The 20336-nt window shown below is 60.5% G+C and overlaps 2 protein-coding genes across 10 annotated transcripts in view; one reads left to right on the forward strand and one right to left on the reverse strand.

Annotated features, from left to right (window-relative positions):
* Window positions 1-483: 483 nt before the first annotated feature.
* On the forward strand, window positions 484-6831 carry LYL1 (LYL1 basic helix-loop-helix family member). The gene is made up of 5 exons (XM_045862912.3): window positions 484-638; window positions 961-2026; window positions 2999-3351; window positions 3435-3526; window positions 4358-6831. Exons 3-5 carry the CDS (start codon window positions 3020-3022, stop codon window positions 4771-4773), a joined length of 840 nt encoding a protein of 279 aa, XP_045718868.1. The 5' UTR covers window positions 484-638; window positions 961-2026; window positions 2999-3019; the 3' UTR covers window positions 4774-6831.
* Window positions 6720-20336, reverse strand: part of NFIX (nuclear factor I X) — a 95970-nt gene continuing 82353 nt past the window's right edge. For 5 of the 9 annotated variants that reach the window (XM_045862905.3, XM_045862911.3, XM_045862910.3 and 2 more), the window contains 3 exons: window positions 16051-16198; window positions 13856-13947; window positions 6720-9545 (listed from right to left, as the gene is read on the reverse strand). In XM_045862905.3, coding sequence (XP_045718861.1) covers window positions 9531-9545; window positions 13856-13947; window positions 16051-16198 — 255 coding nt within the window. In that variant the 3' untranslated portion in view covers window positions 6720-9530. Of the gene's footprint in view, window positions 9546-13855; window positions 14023-16050; window positions 16199-20336 lie in introns of all 9 variants that reach the window. The other 4 variants (XM_045862909.3, XM_054504897.2, XM_064570062.1 and 1 more) reach the window with 3 other exon arrangements.

Consider the following 20336-nt stretch of genomic DNA (forward strand, 5'->3'; position numbering starts at 1 on the left):
TTTTAACCCCCCCCCCCCCCCGGGGGAGCTCTGGCACTCCGGGGTTTGTTCGTCCCTGCCTAACTGAAGTGCTGTCCGTGTTTCTGTCTGGGGTGTTCTGTCCGTGTGGGGGAGTGGGAACGGACCACCTGCCGCTCGAGGCGCCCGACCCCCCCACCCGCCGTTGCTGGTGCCCGCAGTTCTCGAGGCGGCCACGGGGCGGCAGCCGTGTGCTCGTGCCCGTGGGACCTTTACCGCCCGCCCCTCCCCCCACGCCCCCCTGTCGGCCAGCACGCGGACGCAGGCCGGCTCGCCAGTCACCCAGCTCCTGCCCTGCCTCGCGTCGCCGCCTGGTTTCTCTGGCTGAGCTCCCCATGGGGCCGCGGCGGCGGAAGCCGGACCGGAACCAGGCGCCTTGTGCATCCGCTCCAGACCAGGTGCTTCCTGCCCTGCGGCCCCTCGGGCGAGCACACAGGCTGGCAGGCCCGCTGCTTCCCCTCCCCTCCGGGACAGAGGGTTAGCAACGTTAACGGAGAGGCTTAGGGCACAGTCCCCACCCCCACGCGGTAGCTGTGGGGCCCTCCCAAACACCTTTCTGTCTGCTTCATCCCCAGCCGTCATGACCCTAAGCCTAGAACCTCGCTTGCAGGGGTCATCAGGTAACTCCTGGGCTCAGAGATGAATGAACTCTTGCTTCCCTGGGGCCGTGGGACGGTTGCTGGTGGACTGGCTCCTGGGCTCCGCCAGATTCCTGGGAGGGTGGTGGCTCCGGCTGTTCCCCAGATGGAGGCCCCCGGAGGCAAAGCCTGACCGGCCCAGGTGGGAGGGCCCTGGAGAAAGGGATAGTCTTGTCCCTGCTACCAAGCTATTGCGGGGGGCCCCTGCCTTTGGTGAGGCTCCAGGCCGGTGTTGAGCTCCACCACCAGCCCCAGATACTTGCCCAACGCCTCTTTATCACCATTGTCCCCTCCACCCCTGAAGTGGCCTGCGATGTGGGATGAGGGCCAGAGACCACCAAGTTGGGGCTGTGTGCTCCTGTGGCCTAGAGGATCCGCATCCTGTGGAGACGCGCCGGGGACACCTATTGTGAAGTTCGCCAGCCCTGGCACCCGAGGAAGTCCCTCCCAGCTGTGGCACTTCCTCTCATCCTCCTGGGCCTGAAAAGGGGGTGTGGACAGCAGGCCTGGGGGCCCAGGACACCGGCCCGGGCTGGACCCCCAAGGGCCGACTGTAAGAACGGCCCTCCCTCCAGTGCCCCCGTCTGGGGTGGGGGTGGTGCAAAGCCCGGGAGGGGTGGTGTAAAAAGAGGAACCAGGCCGGGTGAGGAGAGGAGGAGCAGGAGGGGGCCCTGGGTCACGAGGCCCCGGCACTGCCGGAAAAGGGCTCTCCTCCACCCCCATCAGCCCGGACACTTGGGCAGGGGGTGTTCAAAGCCGGAGGCGAAACCCAAGCGATACTGGAGGCGGCTCCTTCCCTGCCTCGGCTTCCCCTCTGCGTGCATCCGGGTACCTCACTCCCAGCTGTGCACTGGGTCGGGGTCCTCAGAGGCCCCGGGGCCACTCCAGGGCCTGGGGGGACGGAAGGTGAGGACCGAGGGGTGACGGCTCGGTCCGTCGCCGGCCGGGGGCGGGGCTGTGAGGCCCGCGCTCGGAGATCCCCGCCCGCCGGTTTCCTCCGGGGTCAGCCCGGCTCCTTATCAGGCGCGGCCAGTCGGCCAGGCCCTTATCTGTGCCGGTCCAGCATCCTCCGGCGCGGCCGGGGGTGAGAGGGAGGAAACTGGGCCGCCGGGGGCGGGGAGAGGGCGGGCCGGCCAGGAGCAGCTCACTTTCCCTCGAGGGATCCACGCTGCCGTCGCGGCGGCCTTCGGGAGCCCGGGAAGAGGCGCGGCCCCCACGCCGCTGCCGGGAGGGGGCGGCAAGCTCCCAGCGGCCCTGAACGCAGAGGCCAGACCGGATCGGGGCCACGGAGCCTGGCCTGAAACCCAACCGCATCCTGGCCCTGAAGGACAGAGCTAGGGCACTCACCAAACAGGAGGACCAGCGCCGGGGTAAGAAGGGAGTCCGCCTGAAGGTGGGGGATCCTGGGAGTGCCTGGATTCATTCATTCGTTCGTTCGTTCATTCATTCATTCATCAGGGGGGACCCACTAAGTGGGAGTCCTGGCCAGCTTCCCCAGGGCCTAGGTAGGGAAGAGGGGGCAGAGGGGCCAGGAGTCCCAGAAGTTGCCGGACACTCCAAGCCATGGGGCCAAACCGTCTAAGCAAAGGAGTGGATGCTGATGGGGATAGGAAATGGGGCGTGGGGGACACCAGGGAGGGCCAGAGAAGGATTGGGACATGACTGTATGTACTGGGCAGTGGGGTCAGGGTTTGGGGATCCTGGGTCAGCATCTTTGATCATAGGGTCAGCAGTGGGGTTTACAGGGTTAGTAAGGGGGACATTTTCAGTGGGGTGGGAGTCAATGGAGCGATTATGGGGGACTTTCAGGGTGTGACATGGAGGCAATGAGAAGAGCCCCCAGGGTCATAGCTGAGGGCCACATGGTCAGCTGGGGGGGGGGTTGGAAATCAGTGAAGGGTCAGAGTCAATTGTAGAGGGATTCTAAGGTCACATGGTATCAATGACGGGTCTCCGGATCAGATCTGAGGGTTACAGGGTCATCCTGGGGACCAGAGGATCCATCACGGGTTCCTTCCTCACCCCCTCTCCAGGCTCCAGGTGAGAAGGATTCTGGAATAAGTGACATTTGCCCAGAAGCTGGGCAACTGAGGCCCTCATGGGTCACAAAGAGCTCAGAGATGGCCCTGCCGAGCTCAGGGCCCCCCAGAGATTCGTTGGCTGCCACCTGCCCTTGCGTCAGATCCCCCTCGCATGTCCTGGTGGTTTCTGAGCCCACCTGCCTTCACGCACCGAACCACCATCCCCCTGCCCTTTCCGTCTCCTTTGAGGGCTCTGTTGGGCTAAGGGATGTGCATGGCATCTGATTCCTCCCTCCCCACTGGCTTCCTTCCCTCCCACAGGTGAGCACCCCCTTGGGGTCCATGTGCCCTCCCCAGGCCCAGGCAGAGGTGGGCCCCACCATGACTGAGAAGGCCGAAATGGTGTGTGCCCCCAGCCCAGCACCCACTCTGCCCCCCAAGCCTGCCTCGCCTGGACCCCCGAAGGTGAAGGAGATGGGCCACCAAGGCTCCTCACCCCCCAGGCTGCCTCCTGGCGTGCCAGTGATCAGCCTGGGCCACACCAGGCCCCCAGGGGCAACCATGGCCACCACGGAGCTGAGCGCCCTGCGGCCCCCACTGCTACCACTCTCTACCCTGGGAACTGTCCCACCGCCCCTGGCCCTGCATTATCACCCTCACCCCTTCCTTAACAGGTCAGTGGGGGGCTGGGGCCTGGGGGGAAGCCAGGGCCAGGGTCCTTGCCCACAAGGCATTAGTGACCCACGACCCCTTACAGCCTCTACATTGGGCCGGCAGGACCTTTTGGCATCTTCCCTAGCAGCCGACTGAAGCGGAGGCCAAGCCACTGTGAGTTGGAGCTGGCTGAGGGTGAGTATGGGTTTGTGCGCATAGATAGCCATCTGCCGGGGCTCCTGTCTGCCACAGGGAAAGGTGTTGCAGGTGTACACAGACATACACAGGACAGTCCACACGGGGACTCAGTACTCAGGTTACACCCATGTGCAAAACCACAGACCCGTGGCCTGGCCCACACAACCACAGCCACCCAACAAGCCACAAAGAGTCATGGCAAAATGCACCATGGCATGGGGGCCACAAAATGACAGCCCCAGTAGAATGCACAGCCACGCAGGAAACAGCCACAGGACAAGAACCACACAAGAGACAGCCACACAACCACAGCCACTTAGGACCATGGCCACATGAGAGTCAGCCACAGAACCACAGCCACATGACCACAACCACCTGGCAACGATCAGACAACCACAGCCATTTAGATGCACCAGGAGTTCACACCTAGGGAACCTCTCGACCCATGTGCACCTCCAGCCACACGCAGGGGCACACTCCAGAATGCAGACCACAGGGACAACTCCCCAGCCTGACAGCCACAAGAAACATGCCCCTAGGAATCTCAGCCATTGACATAAAGGTGTGGACAGAGATACAGAAGGCCTCAGTTGTCTGCAGCCAGGGCCTGTGATGGTCCTTGTCTGCGCTGAGGGGGTGGGGGTGGGGGCCGGGGGCCTCACTAGCTGGGGAGCTACACATGGATCCTACTTGTGGATCCCTCGGGTGGAGAGAGCCCCAGCCCACCGCCTGTGTGGAAGTCCCCACAGGGCTCTGGGTGCCTGAAGCGAGGGCAGGAGGGGGCGCCCCCTGGGCCTCGGCTGCCAACCCAAGCCCTCCCGCTCGCAGGGCACCAGCCCCAGAAGGTGGCCCGGCGTGTGTTCACCAACAGCCGGGAGCGCTGGCGGCAGCAGAACGTGAATGGCGCCTTCGCAGAGCTCAGGAAGCTGCTGCCAACGCACCCGCCCGACCGGAAGCTGAGCAAGAACGAGGTGCTCCGCCTGGCCATGAAATACATTGGCTTCCTGGTGCGGCTGCTGCGCGACCAGGCGGCCGCTCTGGCCGCAGGCCCCGCCCCGTCCGGGCCCCGCAAACGGCCCGCGCACCGGGGCCCCCACGACGCCGCCCGCCGCGGGCCTTGTCGCAGGGCCGAGGCAGTAGTGCGCTCGCAGCCCGCGCCCTCGGCCGGCCCCGACGGCAGCCCCGATGGGGCGGCCCGGCCCATCAAGACGGAACGAGCGGCCGTGAGCCCTGAGGTGCGGTGACCTCCGCAGCGTTGCCTCTGAGCCGAGGGGCACCGGGAACTCAGCCCAGGGCGGTCGATGCCCTGCGCCTGCTCTGGAGCGAACTCCCCCGAAGAGAGACCAGTGAGGACGTCCGCAACGGGGTCTGGAAAGGCGACTGTCGCCCCCAGGGGCCCCGCAGACCTTTTTTTTTTTTTTTTTTCATCACCCACCGCCCGCTGGAAATCGCCTTTTCCCGCGTCTCCCTCCCGGGGACGAGGTCCGGGAACCAACATGGCAGACAGGTCATCGGACTAAAGTGGTGCCTCTTTTTTCCGGGCTGGGTCGCGGAGAGAGGTGGGGAGGGACCGGGGAGTCTTTGCCCTTTTCACCGGCGCCCCCTCCTGGAGACTCGTGGATGCACGCCCCTGGACCGCGTCGGCGGAGGCGCAGAATCGACGCCGCGACCCACCCCACCAATCCCAAACCGGTCCCCGTACGATGGCGTTAGCGAAGGCTCGGGCGCTCTGACTTTTGTTTTTCTTTATTTCTTTATTTCACATACACATTAGCCATTCAATGGAGAAGCCGGAGAGAGTCAGGCAAAGATGGTATAACAGAAGCGCAGTGACGGGGGCGGGGCGGGGCGGGGCGGGGCGGAGAGGGAACAGACGGGCTGGCTGCCTACTTGCATTCCGCTAGGACACTGAAAACCCAGAAAACAAAACAGACAGTAAACTACCCTTGTTTCTTATGTATCTCAGTGCAGAGACGGGGGTGGAGGGCAGAGAGGGGGGAGACCAGGCTGAAGGAGGAGGAGCGGAGGGACAGGGGACGCTAAGGGGGAAGCACACCAAATCCATTAGTACTATATATAGAGATACTCGTATATACTGCGTTTCTTAGCCTAAGAAGAAACTTGTTTGACGGGACGGGCGGCCTTTGCGGTCCGCGATGCTGGTGCTGGTCGGGCGCACGGATCTCCCGGGAGGGGCCGAAGCGGGGCTGGCCCAGGCTGGCTTGGGGGGGAGGGGGGCGCCCCGAGGGTGGGGGGGGAGCAGAGGCGGGGCTGGGGTGCCCCTCGGGCTCTCGATTGGGGGACGAAATTTCTCGTGACTTTATTGCTCCTTTATTTTCTCTCGTGTGTGGGGGGGGGTCCGTTCAGCACGGTCGGGGTGAGGAAATGGTGGGTCGTCTGAGCCACCCGGCCCCTCTGGGACCCAGAGCGCGGCGTCCGCTCCGCCAGCACGGGGGTGAGAACAAGGCACTAGGTCGGCCGGCCAGCGCGGGGGCGGGTGTGTAAGGCAGTCGACGGGGCTGGTTGCAGGGTGGGGTGGGGCTGTGTGCGGGGCCGTGTGCGTGCGTGCGTGCGGGCGCGGGCCTGGGCGAATCGACCTGTCAGCTTGGCTGGTCCTGTCCTGGAGCTTCGAGCCTTCCTCCTGCTCCCCGGTGGGTGACGGGGGTCGGGGTAGGGGTGGGAGGAGTGATGTTGAGTCGGGGGCGCCGGGGAAAAGGGAGGGTAACTACCAACTTGCTGAGCGCGCTCCTGATAATGCTGGTGAGGGTCAAGTTGGCGTCTGGCTCAAAGAAGGGCGCTCGGGGCGGAGAGGGAGGGAGGGAGGGGACGTTTGTTCGTTGGCATTGACCTCTGCGGGGGAGGGGCTGGGGACCCCCCCCGCCGCGCCCCCGTGCCCGGACGGGGATGAGGCGAGGAGGGGGCGCTGGGGAGGGGGCGCCCGGGGAGACCCGCGGCCAGAGCAGCCCAGCCGCCGGGCGTATGCCGCTGTCCCGTTCCGTTAAACTCAACAAAGAAGGGATATGCGTGTTCCTAACAAGTGCAGGATATTTAATTGATTCATAAACTTATGTATAATAGTTTGTGGGTTTTTTTTTTAAACGTACTTTATAATGTAAGAAGCACCAGGGTTTTTATGTTGAATTATCTTAAAAATAATTTTCTCTCGTCCTTTTCCTTTTTGATCTTGTGGTTTTGTTTTGTTTTTTTTAATGTCGAGGTTTTTTTTTTTTAACTCTAAAATGTGAACGTTTCCTTCAGCCCTCCCACCGAAACCGAGAACGAACGACGAAACAAATAAAAACCCCAGATCATCCTCGTCAACGCAGGAAAACGACTTAAAAAAAAAAAAAAAAAAACTGAAAACGAACAAAAAAAAAAATTAAAAAAGGAAAAAACACTCAGCTTTCGTTATCCCCGCGCAGGGCGGGGCAGGCCCAGTTCTTTTAGCGTCCCCAGAGCCGCGAGGACATTACAACAAAAATAGAATTTTTCTTAACAATCTCTTAACATACAAAGATAGGAAAACTCTCTGATGCATTGCACTTGGTTCAATGAAAAAAAAAAGTTCATTTCCCCCATATATATTTTTTGTGGGTTTTTTTCTCTTCTAACACGTCCCCACATCTCCTGTCGCCCTCGTCGCCCCTCGCCTGCCCCTCACAACGACACTTGGGAAAGGAGCGGCCCCCACCCCCCTGCCCGCCCGGGCAGCGCCGCCAGGCGCGCTCCCGCCCCGGCCCAGCTGGCCTGCAGCTTCCGACCTCGCCCGGGCGGGCGCCCCGCAGACCCCGGCTCCCGCGGGCCCACCGCGCCCGCGGCCCCGATTGTCTTCGAGGGAAGGGGCGCGTGCGGCCGGGCAGGGGGTCCCTTCCGCTCCCCTCTCAGCTCTGACCCTGTTTAGCCAACCAAACTGAAAAATCATTGCACTTTGACCGCGCGTCACGCCCGGCCCACCCGGCCCCCCACCCCACCCCCGCCCTACTCCCCACGCCCCCCCCACCCAGGCTCCCGCGGGATCCCCTGTCCCCTGCTTCTCAGTCCCGGTCTTCCCCGAGGGCTGCACGCGGATGGGGGAGGGCCTTCGCTCAACTTCCAACAAAAGCCACTCACGGGGCCAGCCACCTTGTGGCTTCCAGTTGAGGAGGAGGCACCCCTCGCTGGCCCCTTCTGCCCCAGGTCAGGGCCCTCCTCGCCTCCCCGGCCAGCTCCCTCCCCTCCTTCCTCCCTCCCTGCTGGGGCCACAGCCTCACAAACTAGAGTCACAATAAATAAAGCCCACACCCCACCCCTACGGTGCAATGTTGGGTTGACTGACTTTCAGAGGATCCTGACCTGTGCTTTGTGTTTTCATACAGTTAAGAAAGAGAGAGAGAGGCACAAGGACTTGAGAAGGGGGCCTAGGAAGGGAGATGCAGGGAGGAGGGAGTAAGGCACAGAAAGACAAGCCAGAGGGGCCAAGTCACACCCTGGAGGGGGGCTGGGCATGCTCTTGCCTCCCTCCCTCCCAGGGGGCTTCGGAAGACCCTCTGGACTGGCCCCCAACCATCCCGTGGCGGGGAGTAAGGGGCTGCAGGGGGAGGGTGGGGAGAGCTACTTCCTGTGGTGCGTTACCAAATTGTTCCCAAGTTGCTCAAATGGAGGAGGAGTTCCCAATTGCAACGGCAAAAGACCCAAACAAATGAATGCCCCACCCCTAAAAAAAGAGTAAAGACATTACAGCTGAAATCCAGAGAGAAGTGGCCAGGAGGCCCATGTGGTGGAGAAAGTGGCGGGGGCGGGGGGGGGGGGACAGAGAAAGCTCCAAAACACTTTTGAAAAAGGACAACACCCAACACCCTCCAAAGGACTGAAAGTCGGCGAGCAGGACGCCTACCTAGCGCAGGTGGCGCTTAGCCAGTGGCAGCGGCGGCTGCCTCGTCCTCCTCGCTCGGCTCCGGGGTCCCCTTTCTGCTCCACTCTCCGGCCCGGCCACAGCAGGGCTGTCTGTGTGAGGGGCAGGGGCAGGGGCCGGTGGGGCAGAGCGAGGGCACCTGCATGCGGGGCTGGGGTGTGGGGGCGACCTGGGGCCCGCCTCCCCTCACTCGTGGCGCGGCCAGAGAGTGATTTTCCCGGCCTGCGGAGAGAGGGAAGAGGGGGCCTGTCCCAGGCTGGGACGGGCTGTCGTAGCATTCCGACTCTTTCCTATGGACTGTACAGAGGGGTCTGGGGCCCTGAAACTACCCTCGAAGCTCAGGGTGGGGTGACAGAACACCCTCCATTCCAGGAGCAAGAAACTAGCTCCAGGGGCCGCTCCCTGCCCCTACCCCTTCCCGGGGCGGGGTGGGGGGGCTTCTAGCCCGAAGGTAGGGCAGGCAGACCTGGAAGCCACGGGCCTCACCTAGTCCAGAGCAGCTGGGGGAAGAAGCCAGAGGCCAAGGCAGTGGGGGCTGGGGGGCGGGGGAGGGGGGGCGAGAGACAGGCAGGGAGGGGGCGGAGTCTGGAGGGAGAACCCTCTGGATCTGCACCCCATCATTTGTACAAGCTTGTCCTCCGAGCTCCCTAGTGAAGCTCCGGCCCGAGTTGGGGATGGGGTTCCCCTAGGAAGGGTGAGGGTGGAGGACAGGCCCCTTTAGAACTGTGCTGGTCGCTTTGTTGGGTTGATTTCGTTCCTTCCCCGGAAGGACGGGGCAGGGTAGGGTGGGGAGAAAGGCAGTTCTGCTGCATCCTTCCTTCCTTGCTGTCCTCTACTTTAACAGAGTCCGTTTGCAGGTTTCCTTCTGCTTGGCTGCTGGTGCACAGCTCCACCGAGGCCTCTTCCGAGGGCTCTCCGAGAACTGGGCTGCTTCTGGGGGCCTGCAGAGCTCCCCGGGCTGGAGGAGACAAGGGCTGAGTGGCTGACGACGTCTAATTTTTGCTTTTCGGTGGGGCTGGGCCGGGGGATTTTTCCACGTCTCAAAATTTCTTCTCCCCCCGTTTGAGGAACCTCTTCTTTACATTTTGTCATTTCTTTTTGTCGATCTTATCAGAGGAACCAGGACTGAAATGGGACAAAAAGAGGCCGTATTGAGAACAGCAGGGACGAGTCTCTTCTCCATCCCACCTGGCCCGCTGACTTCAGGCCAGAGCCCAAGGCCCCTGGAGGGCCCACCTCCAGCAGAGCCAAGGACAGCAACACCCCACCAAGAGGTACATCCCCATTCTGTCCGTACCTCCTATGGGAATCCTGCCGCCCCCAAGAGACCCTGCCCCCCAGTGCTAGGGTCCAGCTGGCCTTCCCGTGGGCACTGTGCCCAGCGGGTGGGACCCCCGTGGCTGGAGCTGGCAAAGGCACAGACCTGGGATCTGGCCATGTTTCCAATTGTTTAGGTTTTTGTATGGGTCCTGCAGGATGGGGAGGATGCCAGGCTGGAGCTTTTGTCCCCAGAGGGGTTTTGGGAGTGGGGTGGGGGTGGCTCAGCTTCTTGCTGAGTTTTCTTTCTGTCTCTTTGGATTAAAAGCAGAAATTCCCGTCTGTACTCCCCAGCCAAGGTCCCACAGGCTGAAAGGCTGGGGAAGGGGGTGGGGGACACCACATGGCTTCAGTCCCTAGCAGTACCGGCCTGGGGGAGGGGCCCCGTAGCCCACTGTGCTTGATCCTCTACCCTCAGGGCACCTGGCGCAGGGGGAAGGACCCGAGGCTCCCTGGGGCGGGAGTCGCTTCCCTCAGGGTGCCAGCAGGGGGAGTCACCTTCCCACAAACGAGTCTTGGTGGCTCCTCATCACAAAATACACCTGACCCAGAGGCGGGGCTGCTTGGCAATGCCCTCCACCAAAGGCTCTGGCCCCACCTTGTGGCCAGGGGGCAGCGGGGGAGGGGCGGGTAGGGAGGTGTTCTGCTCTATGGTCTACAGGACCTGGGTAGGCCTGGTAGTACCTGCAGGGCCAAAAAGGGGTCCCTGAAAATGTATTTCAGGGCCTCTCCCAGGCTCTGGGTCACAGACTCAGATCTGCAGGAGCCAAGCAGAGCTAACTACTGAGCCAGCACTGGGTAGCAGCCCATTCTACCCTTGCTCCAACCCCACACAGAAGCTAGGCAGGGAGAGGGTGGCTGACCTGCCTGAGGCCACACAGTCTGCCCGCCTGGCCCAGCCAGGACTCAAACATGAGGGACAGCTCCGACCCGAACCACCACGTGTGGCGTGCTCACAGGGAGCCCAGGGCCAAGGCTGCCGCACTGGAGTGAGGGCCCGGGGCAGCCAGATCAGCCAGCTTTCCAAAAGAAGCCAAAAGTCCAGGCAGCACTGCATGTGAAAGTTGTCAGTGTTTAAAACCACTTGTTTCAGCCACACAGATTCTGCCTGCAGGCCGGACCCGCCCCTCAGGCTCTGGGACCACAGGAGGCCTTCTGTGAGATGCACACAAGGAGTTTTAGTGTTACAAAGGGCCTGCTAGATCACCTAGAACCTTCTTGACAATGGAAACATTCTCTGTTTGCCCTATCCCATGTGGTAGCCACGAGCCACATGCGGCTTCTAAGCAAGTGAAATGTGGCTAGGGTCACTGAGGGACTGAAGTTTTCTCTAGTGAGTTATTTCATTTGAACTTCAACAGCCACACATGGCCAGCGCCTGCCCCACTGGATGGTGCAGATGGGGAACATTTGGAAGAATGGGGGTTTGGGGTTGCCACAATGCTGGCGTTTACTGCGTGGGCAGAGATGCCAAACTTCCTGCCACGTGCTGGACAACACCCAGAGGAGACCTGCCCTCCTGTGGCGGGGCTCCTGCAGGAACTGCCCGAAGTCCAACCCCATCAACTGACTAAAGGCCTTTAAAGGGAGGCTCATGGGATACTTGGCACTGCACGGGGGAAACCCAGGCCCGAGGCACCCCGTGAGTTGGGGGGGGCTGAGTCAGCAGCCAGCCCCTGGGCTTCCAGTCCTGGCCTGAGGAGGAGGGAGCTGCCTGGTGAGCCCCTGTCACTGTGGTCTCAGACCTCTGTATTCTCTGAGGCCCCCTTCCCAAGGAGAGACTACACGGGAACCCTTGCAGCACGGCTGTTTGAGCCTGGCCCTCACCCTCCCTGTGAGGGAAAGGAGGCAGAGGACAACGGGGATGTGGAGAGCCTGCTTGGCCCCTCTGTCTTTGTCGGACTAAGCCAAGGAGCCAAGCTGGTCCCCTTGGGGTCCCCTGAGCTGCACGGCAGGGGACAACCACCAGTGCTCAGATTGGGGAGTCCCCCCACCCCCGCCAGAGGAGGAAGACTCCAGTTCAAGGCCTGGAGTTAGGGACAAAGGTGGTTCCAGGATAGCTCCCCAGTGCCTCCCCACAGGTCCCAGGAAAGAGGGGGGGCATCTGCTGCCAAGCACAAAGTGGCTTTTTCTGCTCACCCTTTCTGCTTCCTGAGCCAGGTCCAAAATTGATTAAAACTAAGTAAAAAGCGCTGCCCAGGGAATGACAAAATTGCTAAAATTCTCTTTTCTTCCCTCATTCTATTGTTCTCTCTCCATCTGGTGCTCCAGAGATCAGCTAAAGTCACTGGTTACTGTGGAAACCGCCCCCCCCACTGTACCCCCTGCGCCCGCTGCAGCCTCCTGCCTGCCCCCAGGCCCAAGGGCTCTCGGCTGTGTGGGCCCTGTCCGGCTCCAGTCTCCCCCACCGTCACCCCCAGACACACCTGCCTGCTGGGCCCGGGGCTCAGGTCCCTTTGCAAAACAAGGGGGAGAAGAACCGTTTCCCAAACTTGCCTCAAACTCTGCCTTGGCCCCAAAGTCTAGCAAAGTGAGCAGAGAAGGTGAAGAAGGGAAAGCACACGGAGGCGGAAACAGGGTGGGGGGGAGGACTCGCGGCAGTGGTCCCCAAGAGTGAGCAAGCAACACGGAGCTATAGGCGCTGGGGCAGAGGGAGGGAGGGAGGGAGGGAGGCAGGGCGAGAGCGATGGAGCCCTGCCGCCTGGTGCCAGCCCAGAGCCAGGAGGGGAGGCCCGCCTGCTGTCCCTTCCTCTGGCACCCCCTCCCGCCCTCTGCCAGCAGGGCTCTCTCGGCCTCCCTGGCACAGAGCAGCGGAGGGGGCTGGCTCCAGCCCCTGCTCGGAGCCATTGTTTTTCTTCTCAACACCCCCAAGTTCAAGTTCATCTGGGTGTTACATCATGTCTGGTTGCTCCTGGAAACCAGACGGGTCAGACGTGACTCTGGGGAAAGGGGGCGGGAAGCTGGAGGGGGTTGAAGTTCCCCTCCCCTCCCCTCCTTGCCACTAGGGAGCTCCGAAGTTTGAAGTTTGACAAAGTTTTTTGGCTTTTTTTTTTTTTTTTTTTTTGAGGGAGGGAGGGAAAGGAAAAGGGAAAAAAAAACAAAACCTCAAACCGCACACACAAAACTTCCATCCACCAACTTTCTCTGGACTCGGGCCTCAGAGCAGTAAAGGAGCAGGAGTTGAAAGAGGTGGCCCTGGGGCTCTGGGCCCAGGTGGATTTCCTGGGGCGAAGAAAGCCTCCAAGGCCTCGGGCTCACAGGGTAGTGTTTTTGTGAAATGTGCAAAAGAAAAGCTATTTGCATGTTCTTTTCTGAGAAGTTGTAAAAGCTGCCTCTGCCCTACTCCTGAGGTGGGTCCTCCCTGCACCCCAGGGCCCGGGGCTCTGTGGGTTATTCCCAGCCCCTTGGGGACAGGCACAGGGAGGAGGGGACCCACAGGCGCGCGCGTGCATGCGTGTGTGTGCGCGCGCGCACAGATGCCTGTACAAAGCCGGATCCAGGGCATTCCAGCAGGAGGGCTGGAGTTTTCCTTATGAGAACTGGGGACAGACGGGAGCTGGACCGGAGGTTCCAACAGCCCGGCCTCCCCTCTAACAGGATTCATGGGGACGTGAGGGAGGGGCCTCCAGGGTGGCAACAGGCCCTGCCCTACCCTGGGTGCCAGAGTCGCTGGGCATGCAGCCCACCAGGACGGCTCTGTCCCTCCTCCACCCCTTGCCCAGCCCACCCAAAGCCAAGGAAGAAGGGAGGGCTGGGGGCCAGGGCTTCCAGCTGGAGGGGAGGAGAGCAACAGGCAGAGCTGTCCTCTTCCTGACGGGGCCTCGGGCTACCACCAGGCCTGGCCCAGAGCGCCTCTAGCCTCAGGTCTTTGGCCGCCTTCCCCAGGGCCGGGGCTGTCAGAGCTAATTATCCAATTAGCTGATTAGCCAAGGGACCTGGGGGCTGCCTGGGGAGGCAGGCTCAGCTGGGCTTGCAAAAGCCTGGGCCCTCCAGCCTTGCCCTAGCCCCTTCTCCCGGATTGGCCCCAAGGAACCGGCCTCTTCCCTAACACCCACGATGCGCCCACCCCTGCCTCTTCCCCCTACGCGCACATCCACATCGTGGGTAGGGCCTCCTACCTGAGACTGCTGTGGGATGTTCAGAAAGTTGCCGTCCCGGGGTCCGATGCTGACAAACCGGTTGGCAGAGGAGGCGCCTGTCGTTGCGAATGCTGTGGGGAGCAGGGAAGAGAGGGAGAGACCCCGTGAGGCCTTGGGGCCTGCCCAGGCACTGCCCTTCGGGGCTGCTGAGAGAGGGAGAGACTGGATTAGACCATACTGCCAGGGCTTAGGCTGGCAGTGGGAAGGACAGGCCGGAGGGGTCCCATCATCCTCTCACTGACCAGGAGCACACACTGTCCCCCACCCCCAACACTCCACCTCAGCCAGGTGTCCTCTCTCCTGGTCCGGGGTGAGGGAGGGGCCCTGGAGGCTTTAGCTGAGGTCCCACAGACCCTGTCCCCAAACCAGGCACTGAGCAGGACTGAGGATAGCCCTCGTTGAAGCGAGGCACCCTTGCTTTCCCACGGACTCTCTTGGGTCTGGGAAGAGGGAGCCTGGGAGGGTGGGAGGCTGGGAGCTCTGCCGGACCGGCCCCACCCTGCTCAGGGAAGGCCAGCTCAGCCAGGCCACCTCGCCAACCAGGGCACCTGGTTGGGTGCTGCATCATGTAACCACGCTGGGCAGTCCCAAGCATGGGGCTGATGGCTCAGGGAACTTGAAGGGGCCCAACGGAGGGCTGAGTCGGGAGGGACAGGGTCAGAGAGAGGAGCTGGCTGCCAGCTTGGGCCCAAAGGTGGCAAGGCTCAGGCCCAGCAGGCATCCTCCTCCTCTGATGGATGAGCCAGTTCCTGTGGTCCTGCAGTTCCCAGGGCCTGAGATGGGCCACAGCACAGGAGGAGGAGGAGGCTGGAGGGCCTGGCAGAGCCCTAGGGCTTGTTGTTCTGGAGCCTGAGGGGGCAAATGGGCAGCCAAACACCCCTAAGCTCTTCTCAGGTTTTCTGGCTGGATCTCTATGGGAGGGAATGGGTCCTGCACCCCCAGTAGGGAGGATGTCCCCAGAAGGGACAAGAGTGTCACAGGATGCCGGGGATCCCCCCCACACACACCCTCTACCAGATACACCCCAGGGACTGCGTGCTCACCAGATTCTGTCCAGGGTGCCCCCCAGCCACCCTGCAGCCTGGCGCCTCCTCCCCCACCCTGCCCACCTCCAATGACCATGACCATGACTTCGTGTCTTATGGCGGATGCAGATGGGAAGATGGCATGAAGAGGATGGAGAGGGGAAAAGAACTCAAACCATGAGAAAGAAGGCAACAGAGAGCGCGAGACGGAGAGAAGTGAGATGGGCCGCCCCTCCCACTGCTGACCAGGGAGTCCTGGCCCGTGGCCTGCCAGCCCCCAGAGCGCCCGAAGCGCTGCCCACCCCCTGCCCACAGACGGCACGCCTCCCACCCTCCACCTCTCCTGTCCTTCACACGTCGGGTCTACCTGGGGCCTCTCAACTCAGATTTTTTTTTTTTCCCTTTAACAAAAATTGTCATTGGTTAAAAGAGAGAGAGAGAGAAGGAAAGAGATGAAGTAAGCCGAGGCCCAGAGCCCTCCCTTGTCCTTGGAACATTCAACCTGGGGAAGGGAGGGGGATGGGAGGAGGAAAAAAAAAAAAAGAAAAAAGAAAAAAAAGAGGAACAACGAGAAACCAAATGTGAGATCGAAGGGGAGGAGGTCAGGGGCCAGCCTGCTGTACAGTTAGAGGCCCAAGGGCCCCGGAATGGAGGTGAGGGGGCAAGGCCAAAAGGGGATGGTGGTGGCGTCGCCTTGTGGTTACATTTAATTTTTTTGGTGTAGCGGGGCACAACGAAACAACAAAAATCAAAAAACAAAAAAACGAAAAATGAAAAAAACAGCAATCAGGCATGAAGATGGCATGGCTGTGCCTCCCCACCCCCCTCCCACCCTGGCCAGCACCCCTGGCCTGCGTGCCCCACTGTGCTTCCCCTCCCGCCCCCGGGAGGGGCCTGGGCCAGGGGCCCCCGGCTGGGAGCAGCGGGTGGGCAGGGGAGCTCGTGGGGTGCTGGCTGGTGCAACTGAGGCCCGGGAGGCCATGACTGGGGGGCTCAGCTCTGCTCTTGTCCGGGTGGGAGGCTCCATGGCGCTCTGGGTTGGGGGGCTTTGGTGGTGGGCGGGGCAGGGGTTTTTCTTTTTGCCGTGGAGACTGTTTAGATGGGCCAGGGATGCTGGGCGTTGTGGTTTCGGTTTCATCGTCCACTTACAAGGTGATGGAGGAGTCAAGGCGGCGCCGTCTGGGGCAGTGCTGGTGGATTTGGAATCAGGCATAGGAAGGGGCACAGGTCTGGCCACTGGAGGCGGCGGCGGTAGCAAAAATGACCCCGGGACTTTGCCCTGGCCGCTACCGTTGGGCTGCGAACAACATAAATAGAGTGACGCATGAAGGCACATCCCACACAGACACACGCTCCCCTGCGCGGCCACGCCAGCTCGCTCCTGAGAGCGGGCGCTCCCGGTAGAAGATGCAGGATGGGCTCGTCTCCTCCGGGGCACAGGGTGGGTGAGGGTGTGAGGCTTCTATTTGGTCTCTCAGGTGTTTCTCTCTCTTTTTTTTTTTTTTTTTTTTTTGGTGGTCCTCTTTTGAAGTTGTGGGAGGGACGAGAGGGGGTGTCCGACGAGTGGTTTGTATTTTTCTTAGGGAACATGTTTTAGGTACTGAAACATGCCATCTAACCATATAAGCAGCGCACCTAGAACGCTCATGCTCTTGAAGACCTTCTGCCTCAGCAGGTAAGATGTGTCAGCTCACCCCCACTGTCCCCGGAAAACACACGCATGCCTCCCCTCTGTGGGCCCCTGGGGTGGGGCCAGCTGACCCACCCAAGGACTACAGGCCCTTCGGCGTCTACCCCACATCACGGCCTAGGGAGACGCCGGGTACTGGGGGGCTTGCCCTTGACTCCGGCAGCCTGAGGATCATGGGTGCTGGCCCATTTTCTACAGAACAGCCCAAGACGAAAATCCATCGCTGCCAGCTCCAGTTCCCACGAGGCTCTTCGAGAGGACTTCCCTGTACAGTGCCCTCGGAAGCCTGGGATGCCTGGTTGCCAGATCCATTCCTCAGCTTTATTCCCTCTTGTGCCTCAAACTCAAGTTTCCTCCCCAAGCCCCGTGTGCCTTGCATGCATCAGCCTTTGGGATTCAGGGGACGTAGGCACCACAGGGAGGGGCAGAGGTCCCTGGCCTCTTGCAGGCACAGCTTCCCTGGAGATGCCTCCCTGGAGCTCTGGGCAGTGCTCTCGATGACCACCTACAGCCTGGGCTCAGGTTGGGTGGGCCAGAGCTGAGTCCTAAACAGTCCCCTCACCCGAGGGACAGAGCTCTGCCCCATCCCCAGCCATCCAGGTGCAAGGCTTTGGGAGGCTCCTGTGCTGCTCCTTCTATTGGTGGGTGAGCCAGCCCAACCTCTATCCTCACTGGTTCCACGTGGATTAGGACGAGACTCCCCAGGGGTCTCCCCTGTGCTAACGGTGTACTCCTTAGTTCAGTGTCTCAGCGCCCGGCTGTGTACCAGGTACTTTACTCAGGTGGTGTCCAATCCTCCAACCCTGTAAGGCAGCAGGTTTTGCCTGGGGCCGGGGTGGTGGGGTGGATTCTGTCCCCGGCAGCGGGCATTAACAATGTCTGGAGACATGTTGGGTAGCACCACTTCCAGGGGTGCTGCTGGCGTCTTGGGGGGGGGTGGAGGCTGGGGATGCTGCTACACACCCCGCAATACACGAGATGGCCCCCAGGATAAAGGCCCAACAATCCAAACGTTAATAGTGCCGTGGCTGGGAAACCCTGATGCAAGGGAAGCTTGATTCTTTCCCTTTCACAACTGGGGAAACGGAGACTCTGTGCAGCTGAGTGGTTTATCTAAAGTCACCTAGCTGTAACTGATGAGGCCTGAAATTCACAACCATGTCTCTCTCACTCCAGGGACCTTGTGAATTTTTTCCAGAGGGCTCATCCCAACCCTCTTCTCCAACTCCAAAGGTGCTCAGGCTTTTCCCCTCCCCTTCCCCAGCTCTGACTGTGTGTAACATAAAATACAAGCCCCCCGGTTGGGCATTCAAGGCCCCTATGGTGGAGCCCAGATGGGGTCCTCCACCACCCATGCCCCTACATTCACCTCCTCCCAAGTACTCCCCATTGCAAACCAATTGGGGTTTCCAGAACACAGCCTAAGCAGTTGAGGGCTACACATGTGCTCACTGCAGAACCCTCTGTCTACAACACTCCTTCCCACACTCCTTAAGGCCTGCTCAGAAAACACCATCCCCAACATGGGACCAGCCAGATACCCTAAATCACCATCCATCTCTCTCTGCCTTTTTTTTTTCTCAGATACTTGTGACCTCCACCATAGCCTTTGAAGCAGGCTGCCTCCCAGGCTCCCCAGCAAGCCTGGGGACAGCCACCTCCGTGTGGCCCAGGCGTGCAGCATTCAAGTCCCACTGACTGAGCTGAATCGACTAGTCCATCCTGCTGCACTTTCAAATCATCGAGCCCCATGTCTGACCCGCGCAGGCCACACCCTTCTGAGCTCTGGCCATCCGCGCCCCGCCCCCGACCCTTCACCTCTAAAGACCAGCACCTAGGTCTGACATTGTCCTTCCAAACGGTTCCCTTGATTTGCTCTTTCCTGCCCACTCAGAGGTCCCCTGACAAAAGCAAGTAGGGGCTGCTGATCCCGGTTTGTGTCCTGGGCTGGAGACCCTTTGTGCTAGGTGTCCTTTCAGAAACAGGCAACTGCCTCCCCTCATGTCTGTGGCCTATCTGGTGCCTAGCTTGTTCTTCCATCAGGGCAGGAAACGGGAGTCTCGAGAGATCACAGCCTCACTCCTTTACTCCAGGCCATCCTAAGCTTGGGCCCCCCCCACCAAGGGGCTGGGACATAGAGCCTTCCAGGTAGCCCTTGCTCCCACAGGGTGGCCAGTGCCTTCTTCTAGTCCTCAAGACCTGTCTCCCCTCAGGAGGACCTAAATCATTCATCGCACTTGATGAAGCCAATCCCAGCTCGACATGGCCAGACATCGAAAACCGCTGATTTACAACATTTAGTTTCTGGAACTTACTTCCAATCAGGCTAGGATATCTCAGCTCTGATCGGGGTACAAGTTGAGGTTTTAAAAAATCTCGAGGTCTTGTGATTTTGCGGTGCCTTGAAACCTCATGAGTTAAAAGCTAGAAGGAACCTGGAGACTGGGATAGCTCTTCACTTTCAATGGACAGGTGAAGACGCAGGCCTGGCCGCTCCGGTGGTGGTGCTTGAGGCTGACCTACAACCAGTCTTCCTGCCTCCCGGAGTCACGCTCTCCCATTGGGCCCTGTGACTTCTCCATCGCGTTCACTGGGCGGTCTCTTCTCTCTGCCAGAAATACAGCTAACCAGGCATCCTCCTTCGGCCCTTTGCATCTCCTCTGAGTGGTGTGTCCATTTGGCCTTGGCCTTTACTGATTGGCTCTTCTCAATTAGGGCCTCATGCTGTGGTCCGAGGATGAGCACAGGGGTGGTGCCTGGGAACCCTTTTGCAAATTGTAAAAATTTTGTATGCATATTTTTTTTTTCTGCAAAGATGATCTGAAACTTCACATTCTCAAAGAGGTTAGGAATTTACTCCTTTAGACTTTAGATCAATGGTTCTCAAAGTGGATCACCCGACCAGAAACAGCATCACCTGGGAACTTGGGGAGAAATGCAGATTCTCGGCCCCACCCCAGGCCTGCTGAATCAGAAGCAGGTGAGGCCCAGGCACCTGCATGTTATTGAGCCTTTCCGGTGACTCGTGCATGCTAAGACTGAGAACCACTGCTCTGGAGGCAGCCACGGAACCAGAGCAGCCTGGTACTGCCATTCCCTGACACCAGGACAGCTGCAGAGCTTGGGGCCTCTTGCTCACTCCTCCAGAGCCTGCTGCCGAGCCCCAGGGAGAGGCTCACTGAAGACACCCCCCCTCCTCTCTGGGCACAACAGGCCACAAGAGGAAACCCAGAGAGACTGCTCCCCAGCCGGGCTAGGCTCTCTGATCAATCAGAGTGACTGTTTGCCCTCCTGTCTGCAGTGTTTTATCCATCTGCCTTCTGGACCAGATGAGCCCTTAATCTTGAACCGTCAAGTCAGGGGAGAGGCTCAGGACCCAGCCATCATCAGGATGCTTAAGGATGGATTGACCCATATTCCCGAGGGTGAGTTAGGTTTGGCTCTTTGGGCTAAGTTGGTCCCTCAGGTCAGTCTCATTTTGGTTAACCCCAGCTGCCTCTGTGGGTGAGAAGGCAGGCGAGGTGGAGTTCCTGGACTCTCTAATCCATATTCCAGACCCAGGGCGCTGGGACATGGGCTGGTAGCTCCCGTAGAGTCTGCTGGCATCTCTGAAGGAGGCGTAGTAGCTTTTGGGGGTCATGGCCACTTCTCCCTCCATGCCCCTAAAAGTGGACAGAGCTTGTCCAGAGAGGTGGGCAAGGCTCTGAGTGCGCTAAGGAGCTGCAGAGCCAGCAAGAGAAACCTC

Source organism: Mirounga angustirostris, unplaced genomic scaffold (genome assembly GCF_029215605.1).
Source record: "Mirounga angustirostris isolate CCGP_5_RB_7025 unplaced genomic scaffold, mMirAng1.0.hap1 SCAF_1, whole genome shotgun sequence".
NCBI lineage: Eukaryota > Metazoa > Chordata > Mammalia > Carnivora > Phocidae > Mirounga > Mirounga angustirostris.

Coding starts and splice junctions, on each gene's coding strand:
- LYL1 (XM_045862912.3), top strand. CDS start 3,020: ATGTGCCCTCCCCAGGCCCAGGCAGAGGTGGGCCCCACCATGACTGAG. Junction 3,352..3,434: donor CCTCACCCCTTCCTTAACAG/GTCAGTGGGGGG, acceptor GACCCCTTACAG/CCTCTACATTGGGCCGGCAG. Junction 3,527..4,357: donor TGAGTTGGAGCTGGCTGAGG/GTGAGTATGGGT, acceptor TCCCGCTCGCAG/GGCACCAGCCCCAGAAGGTG.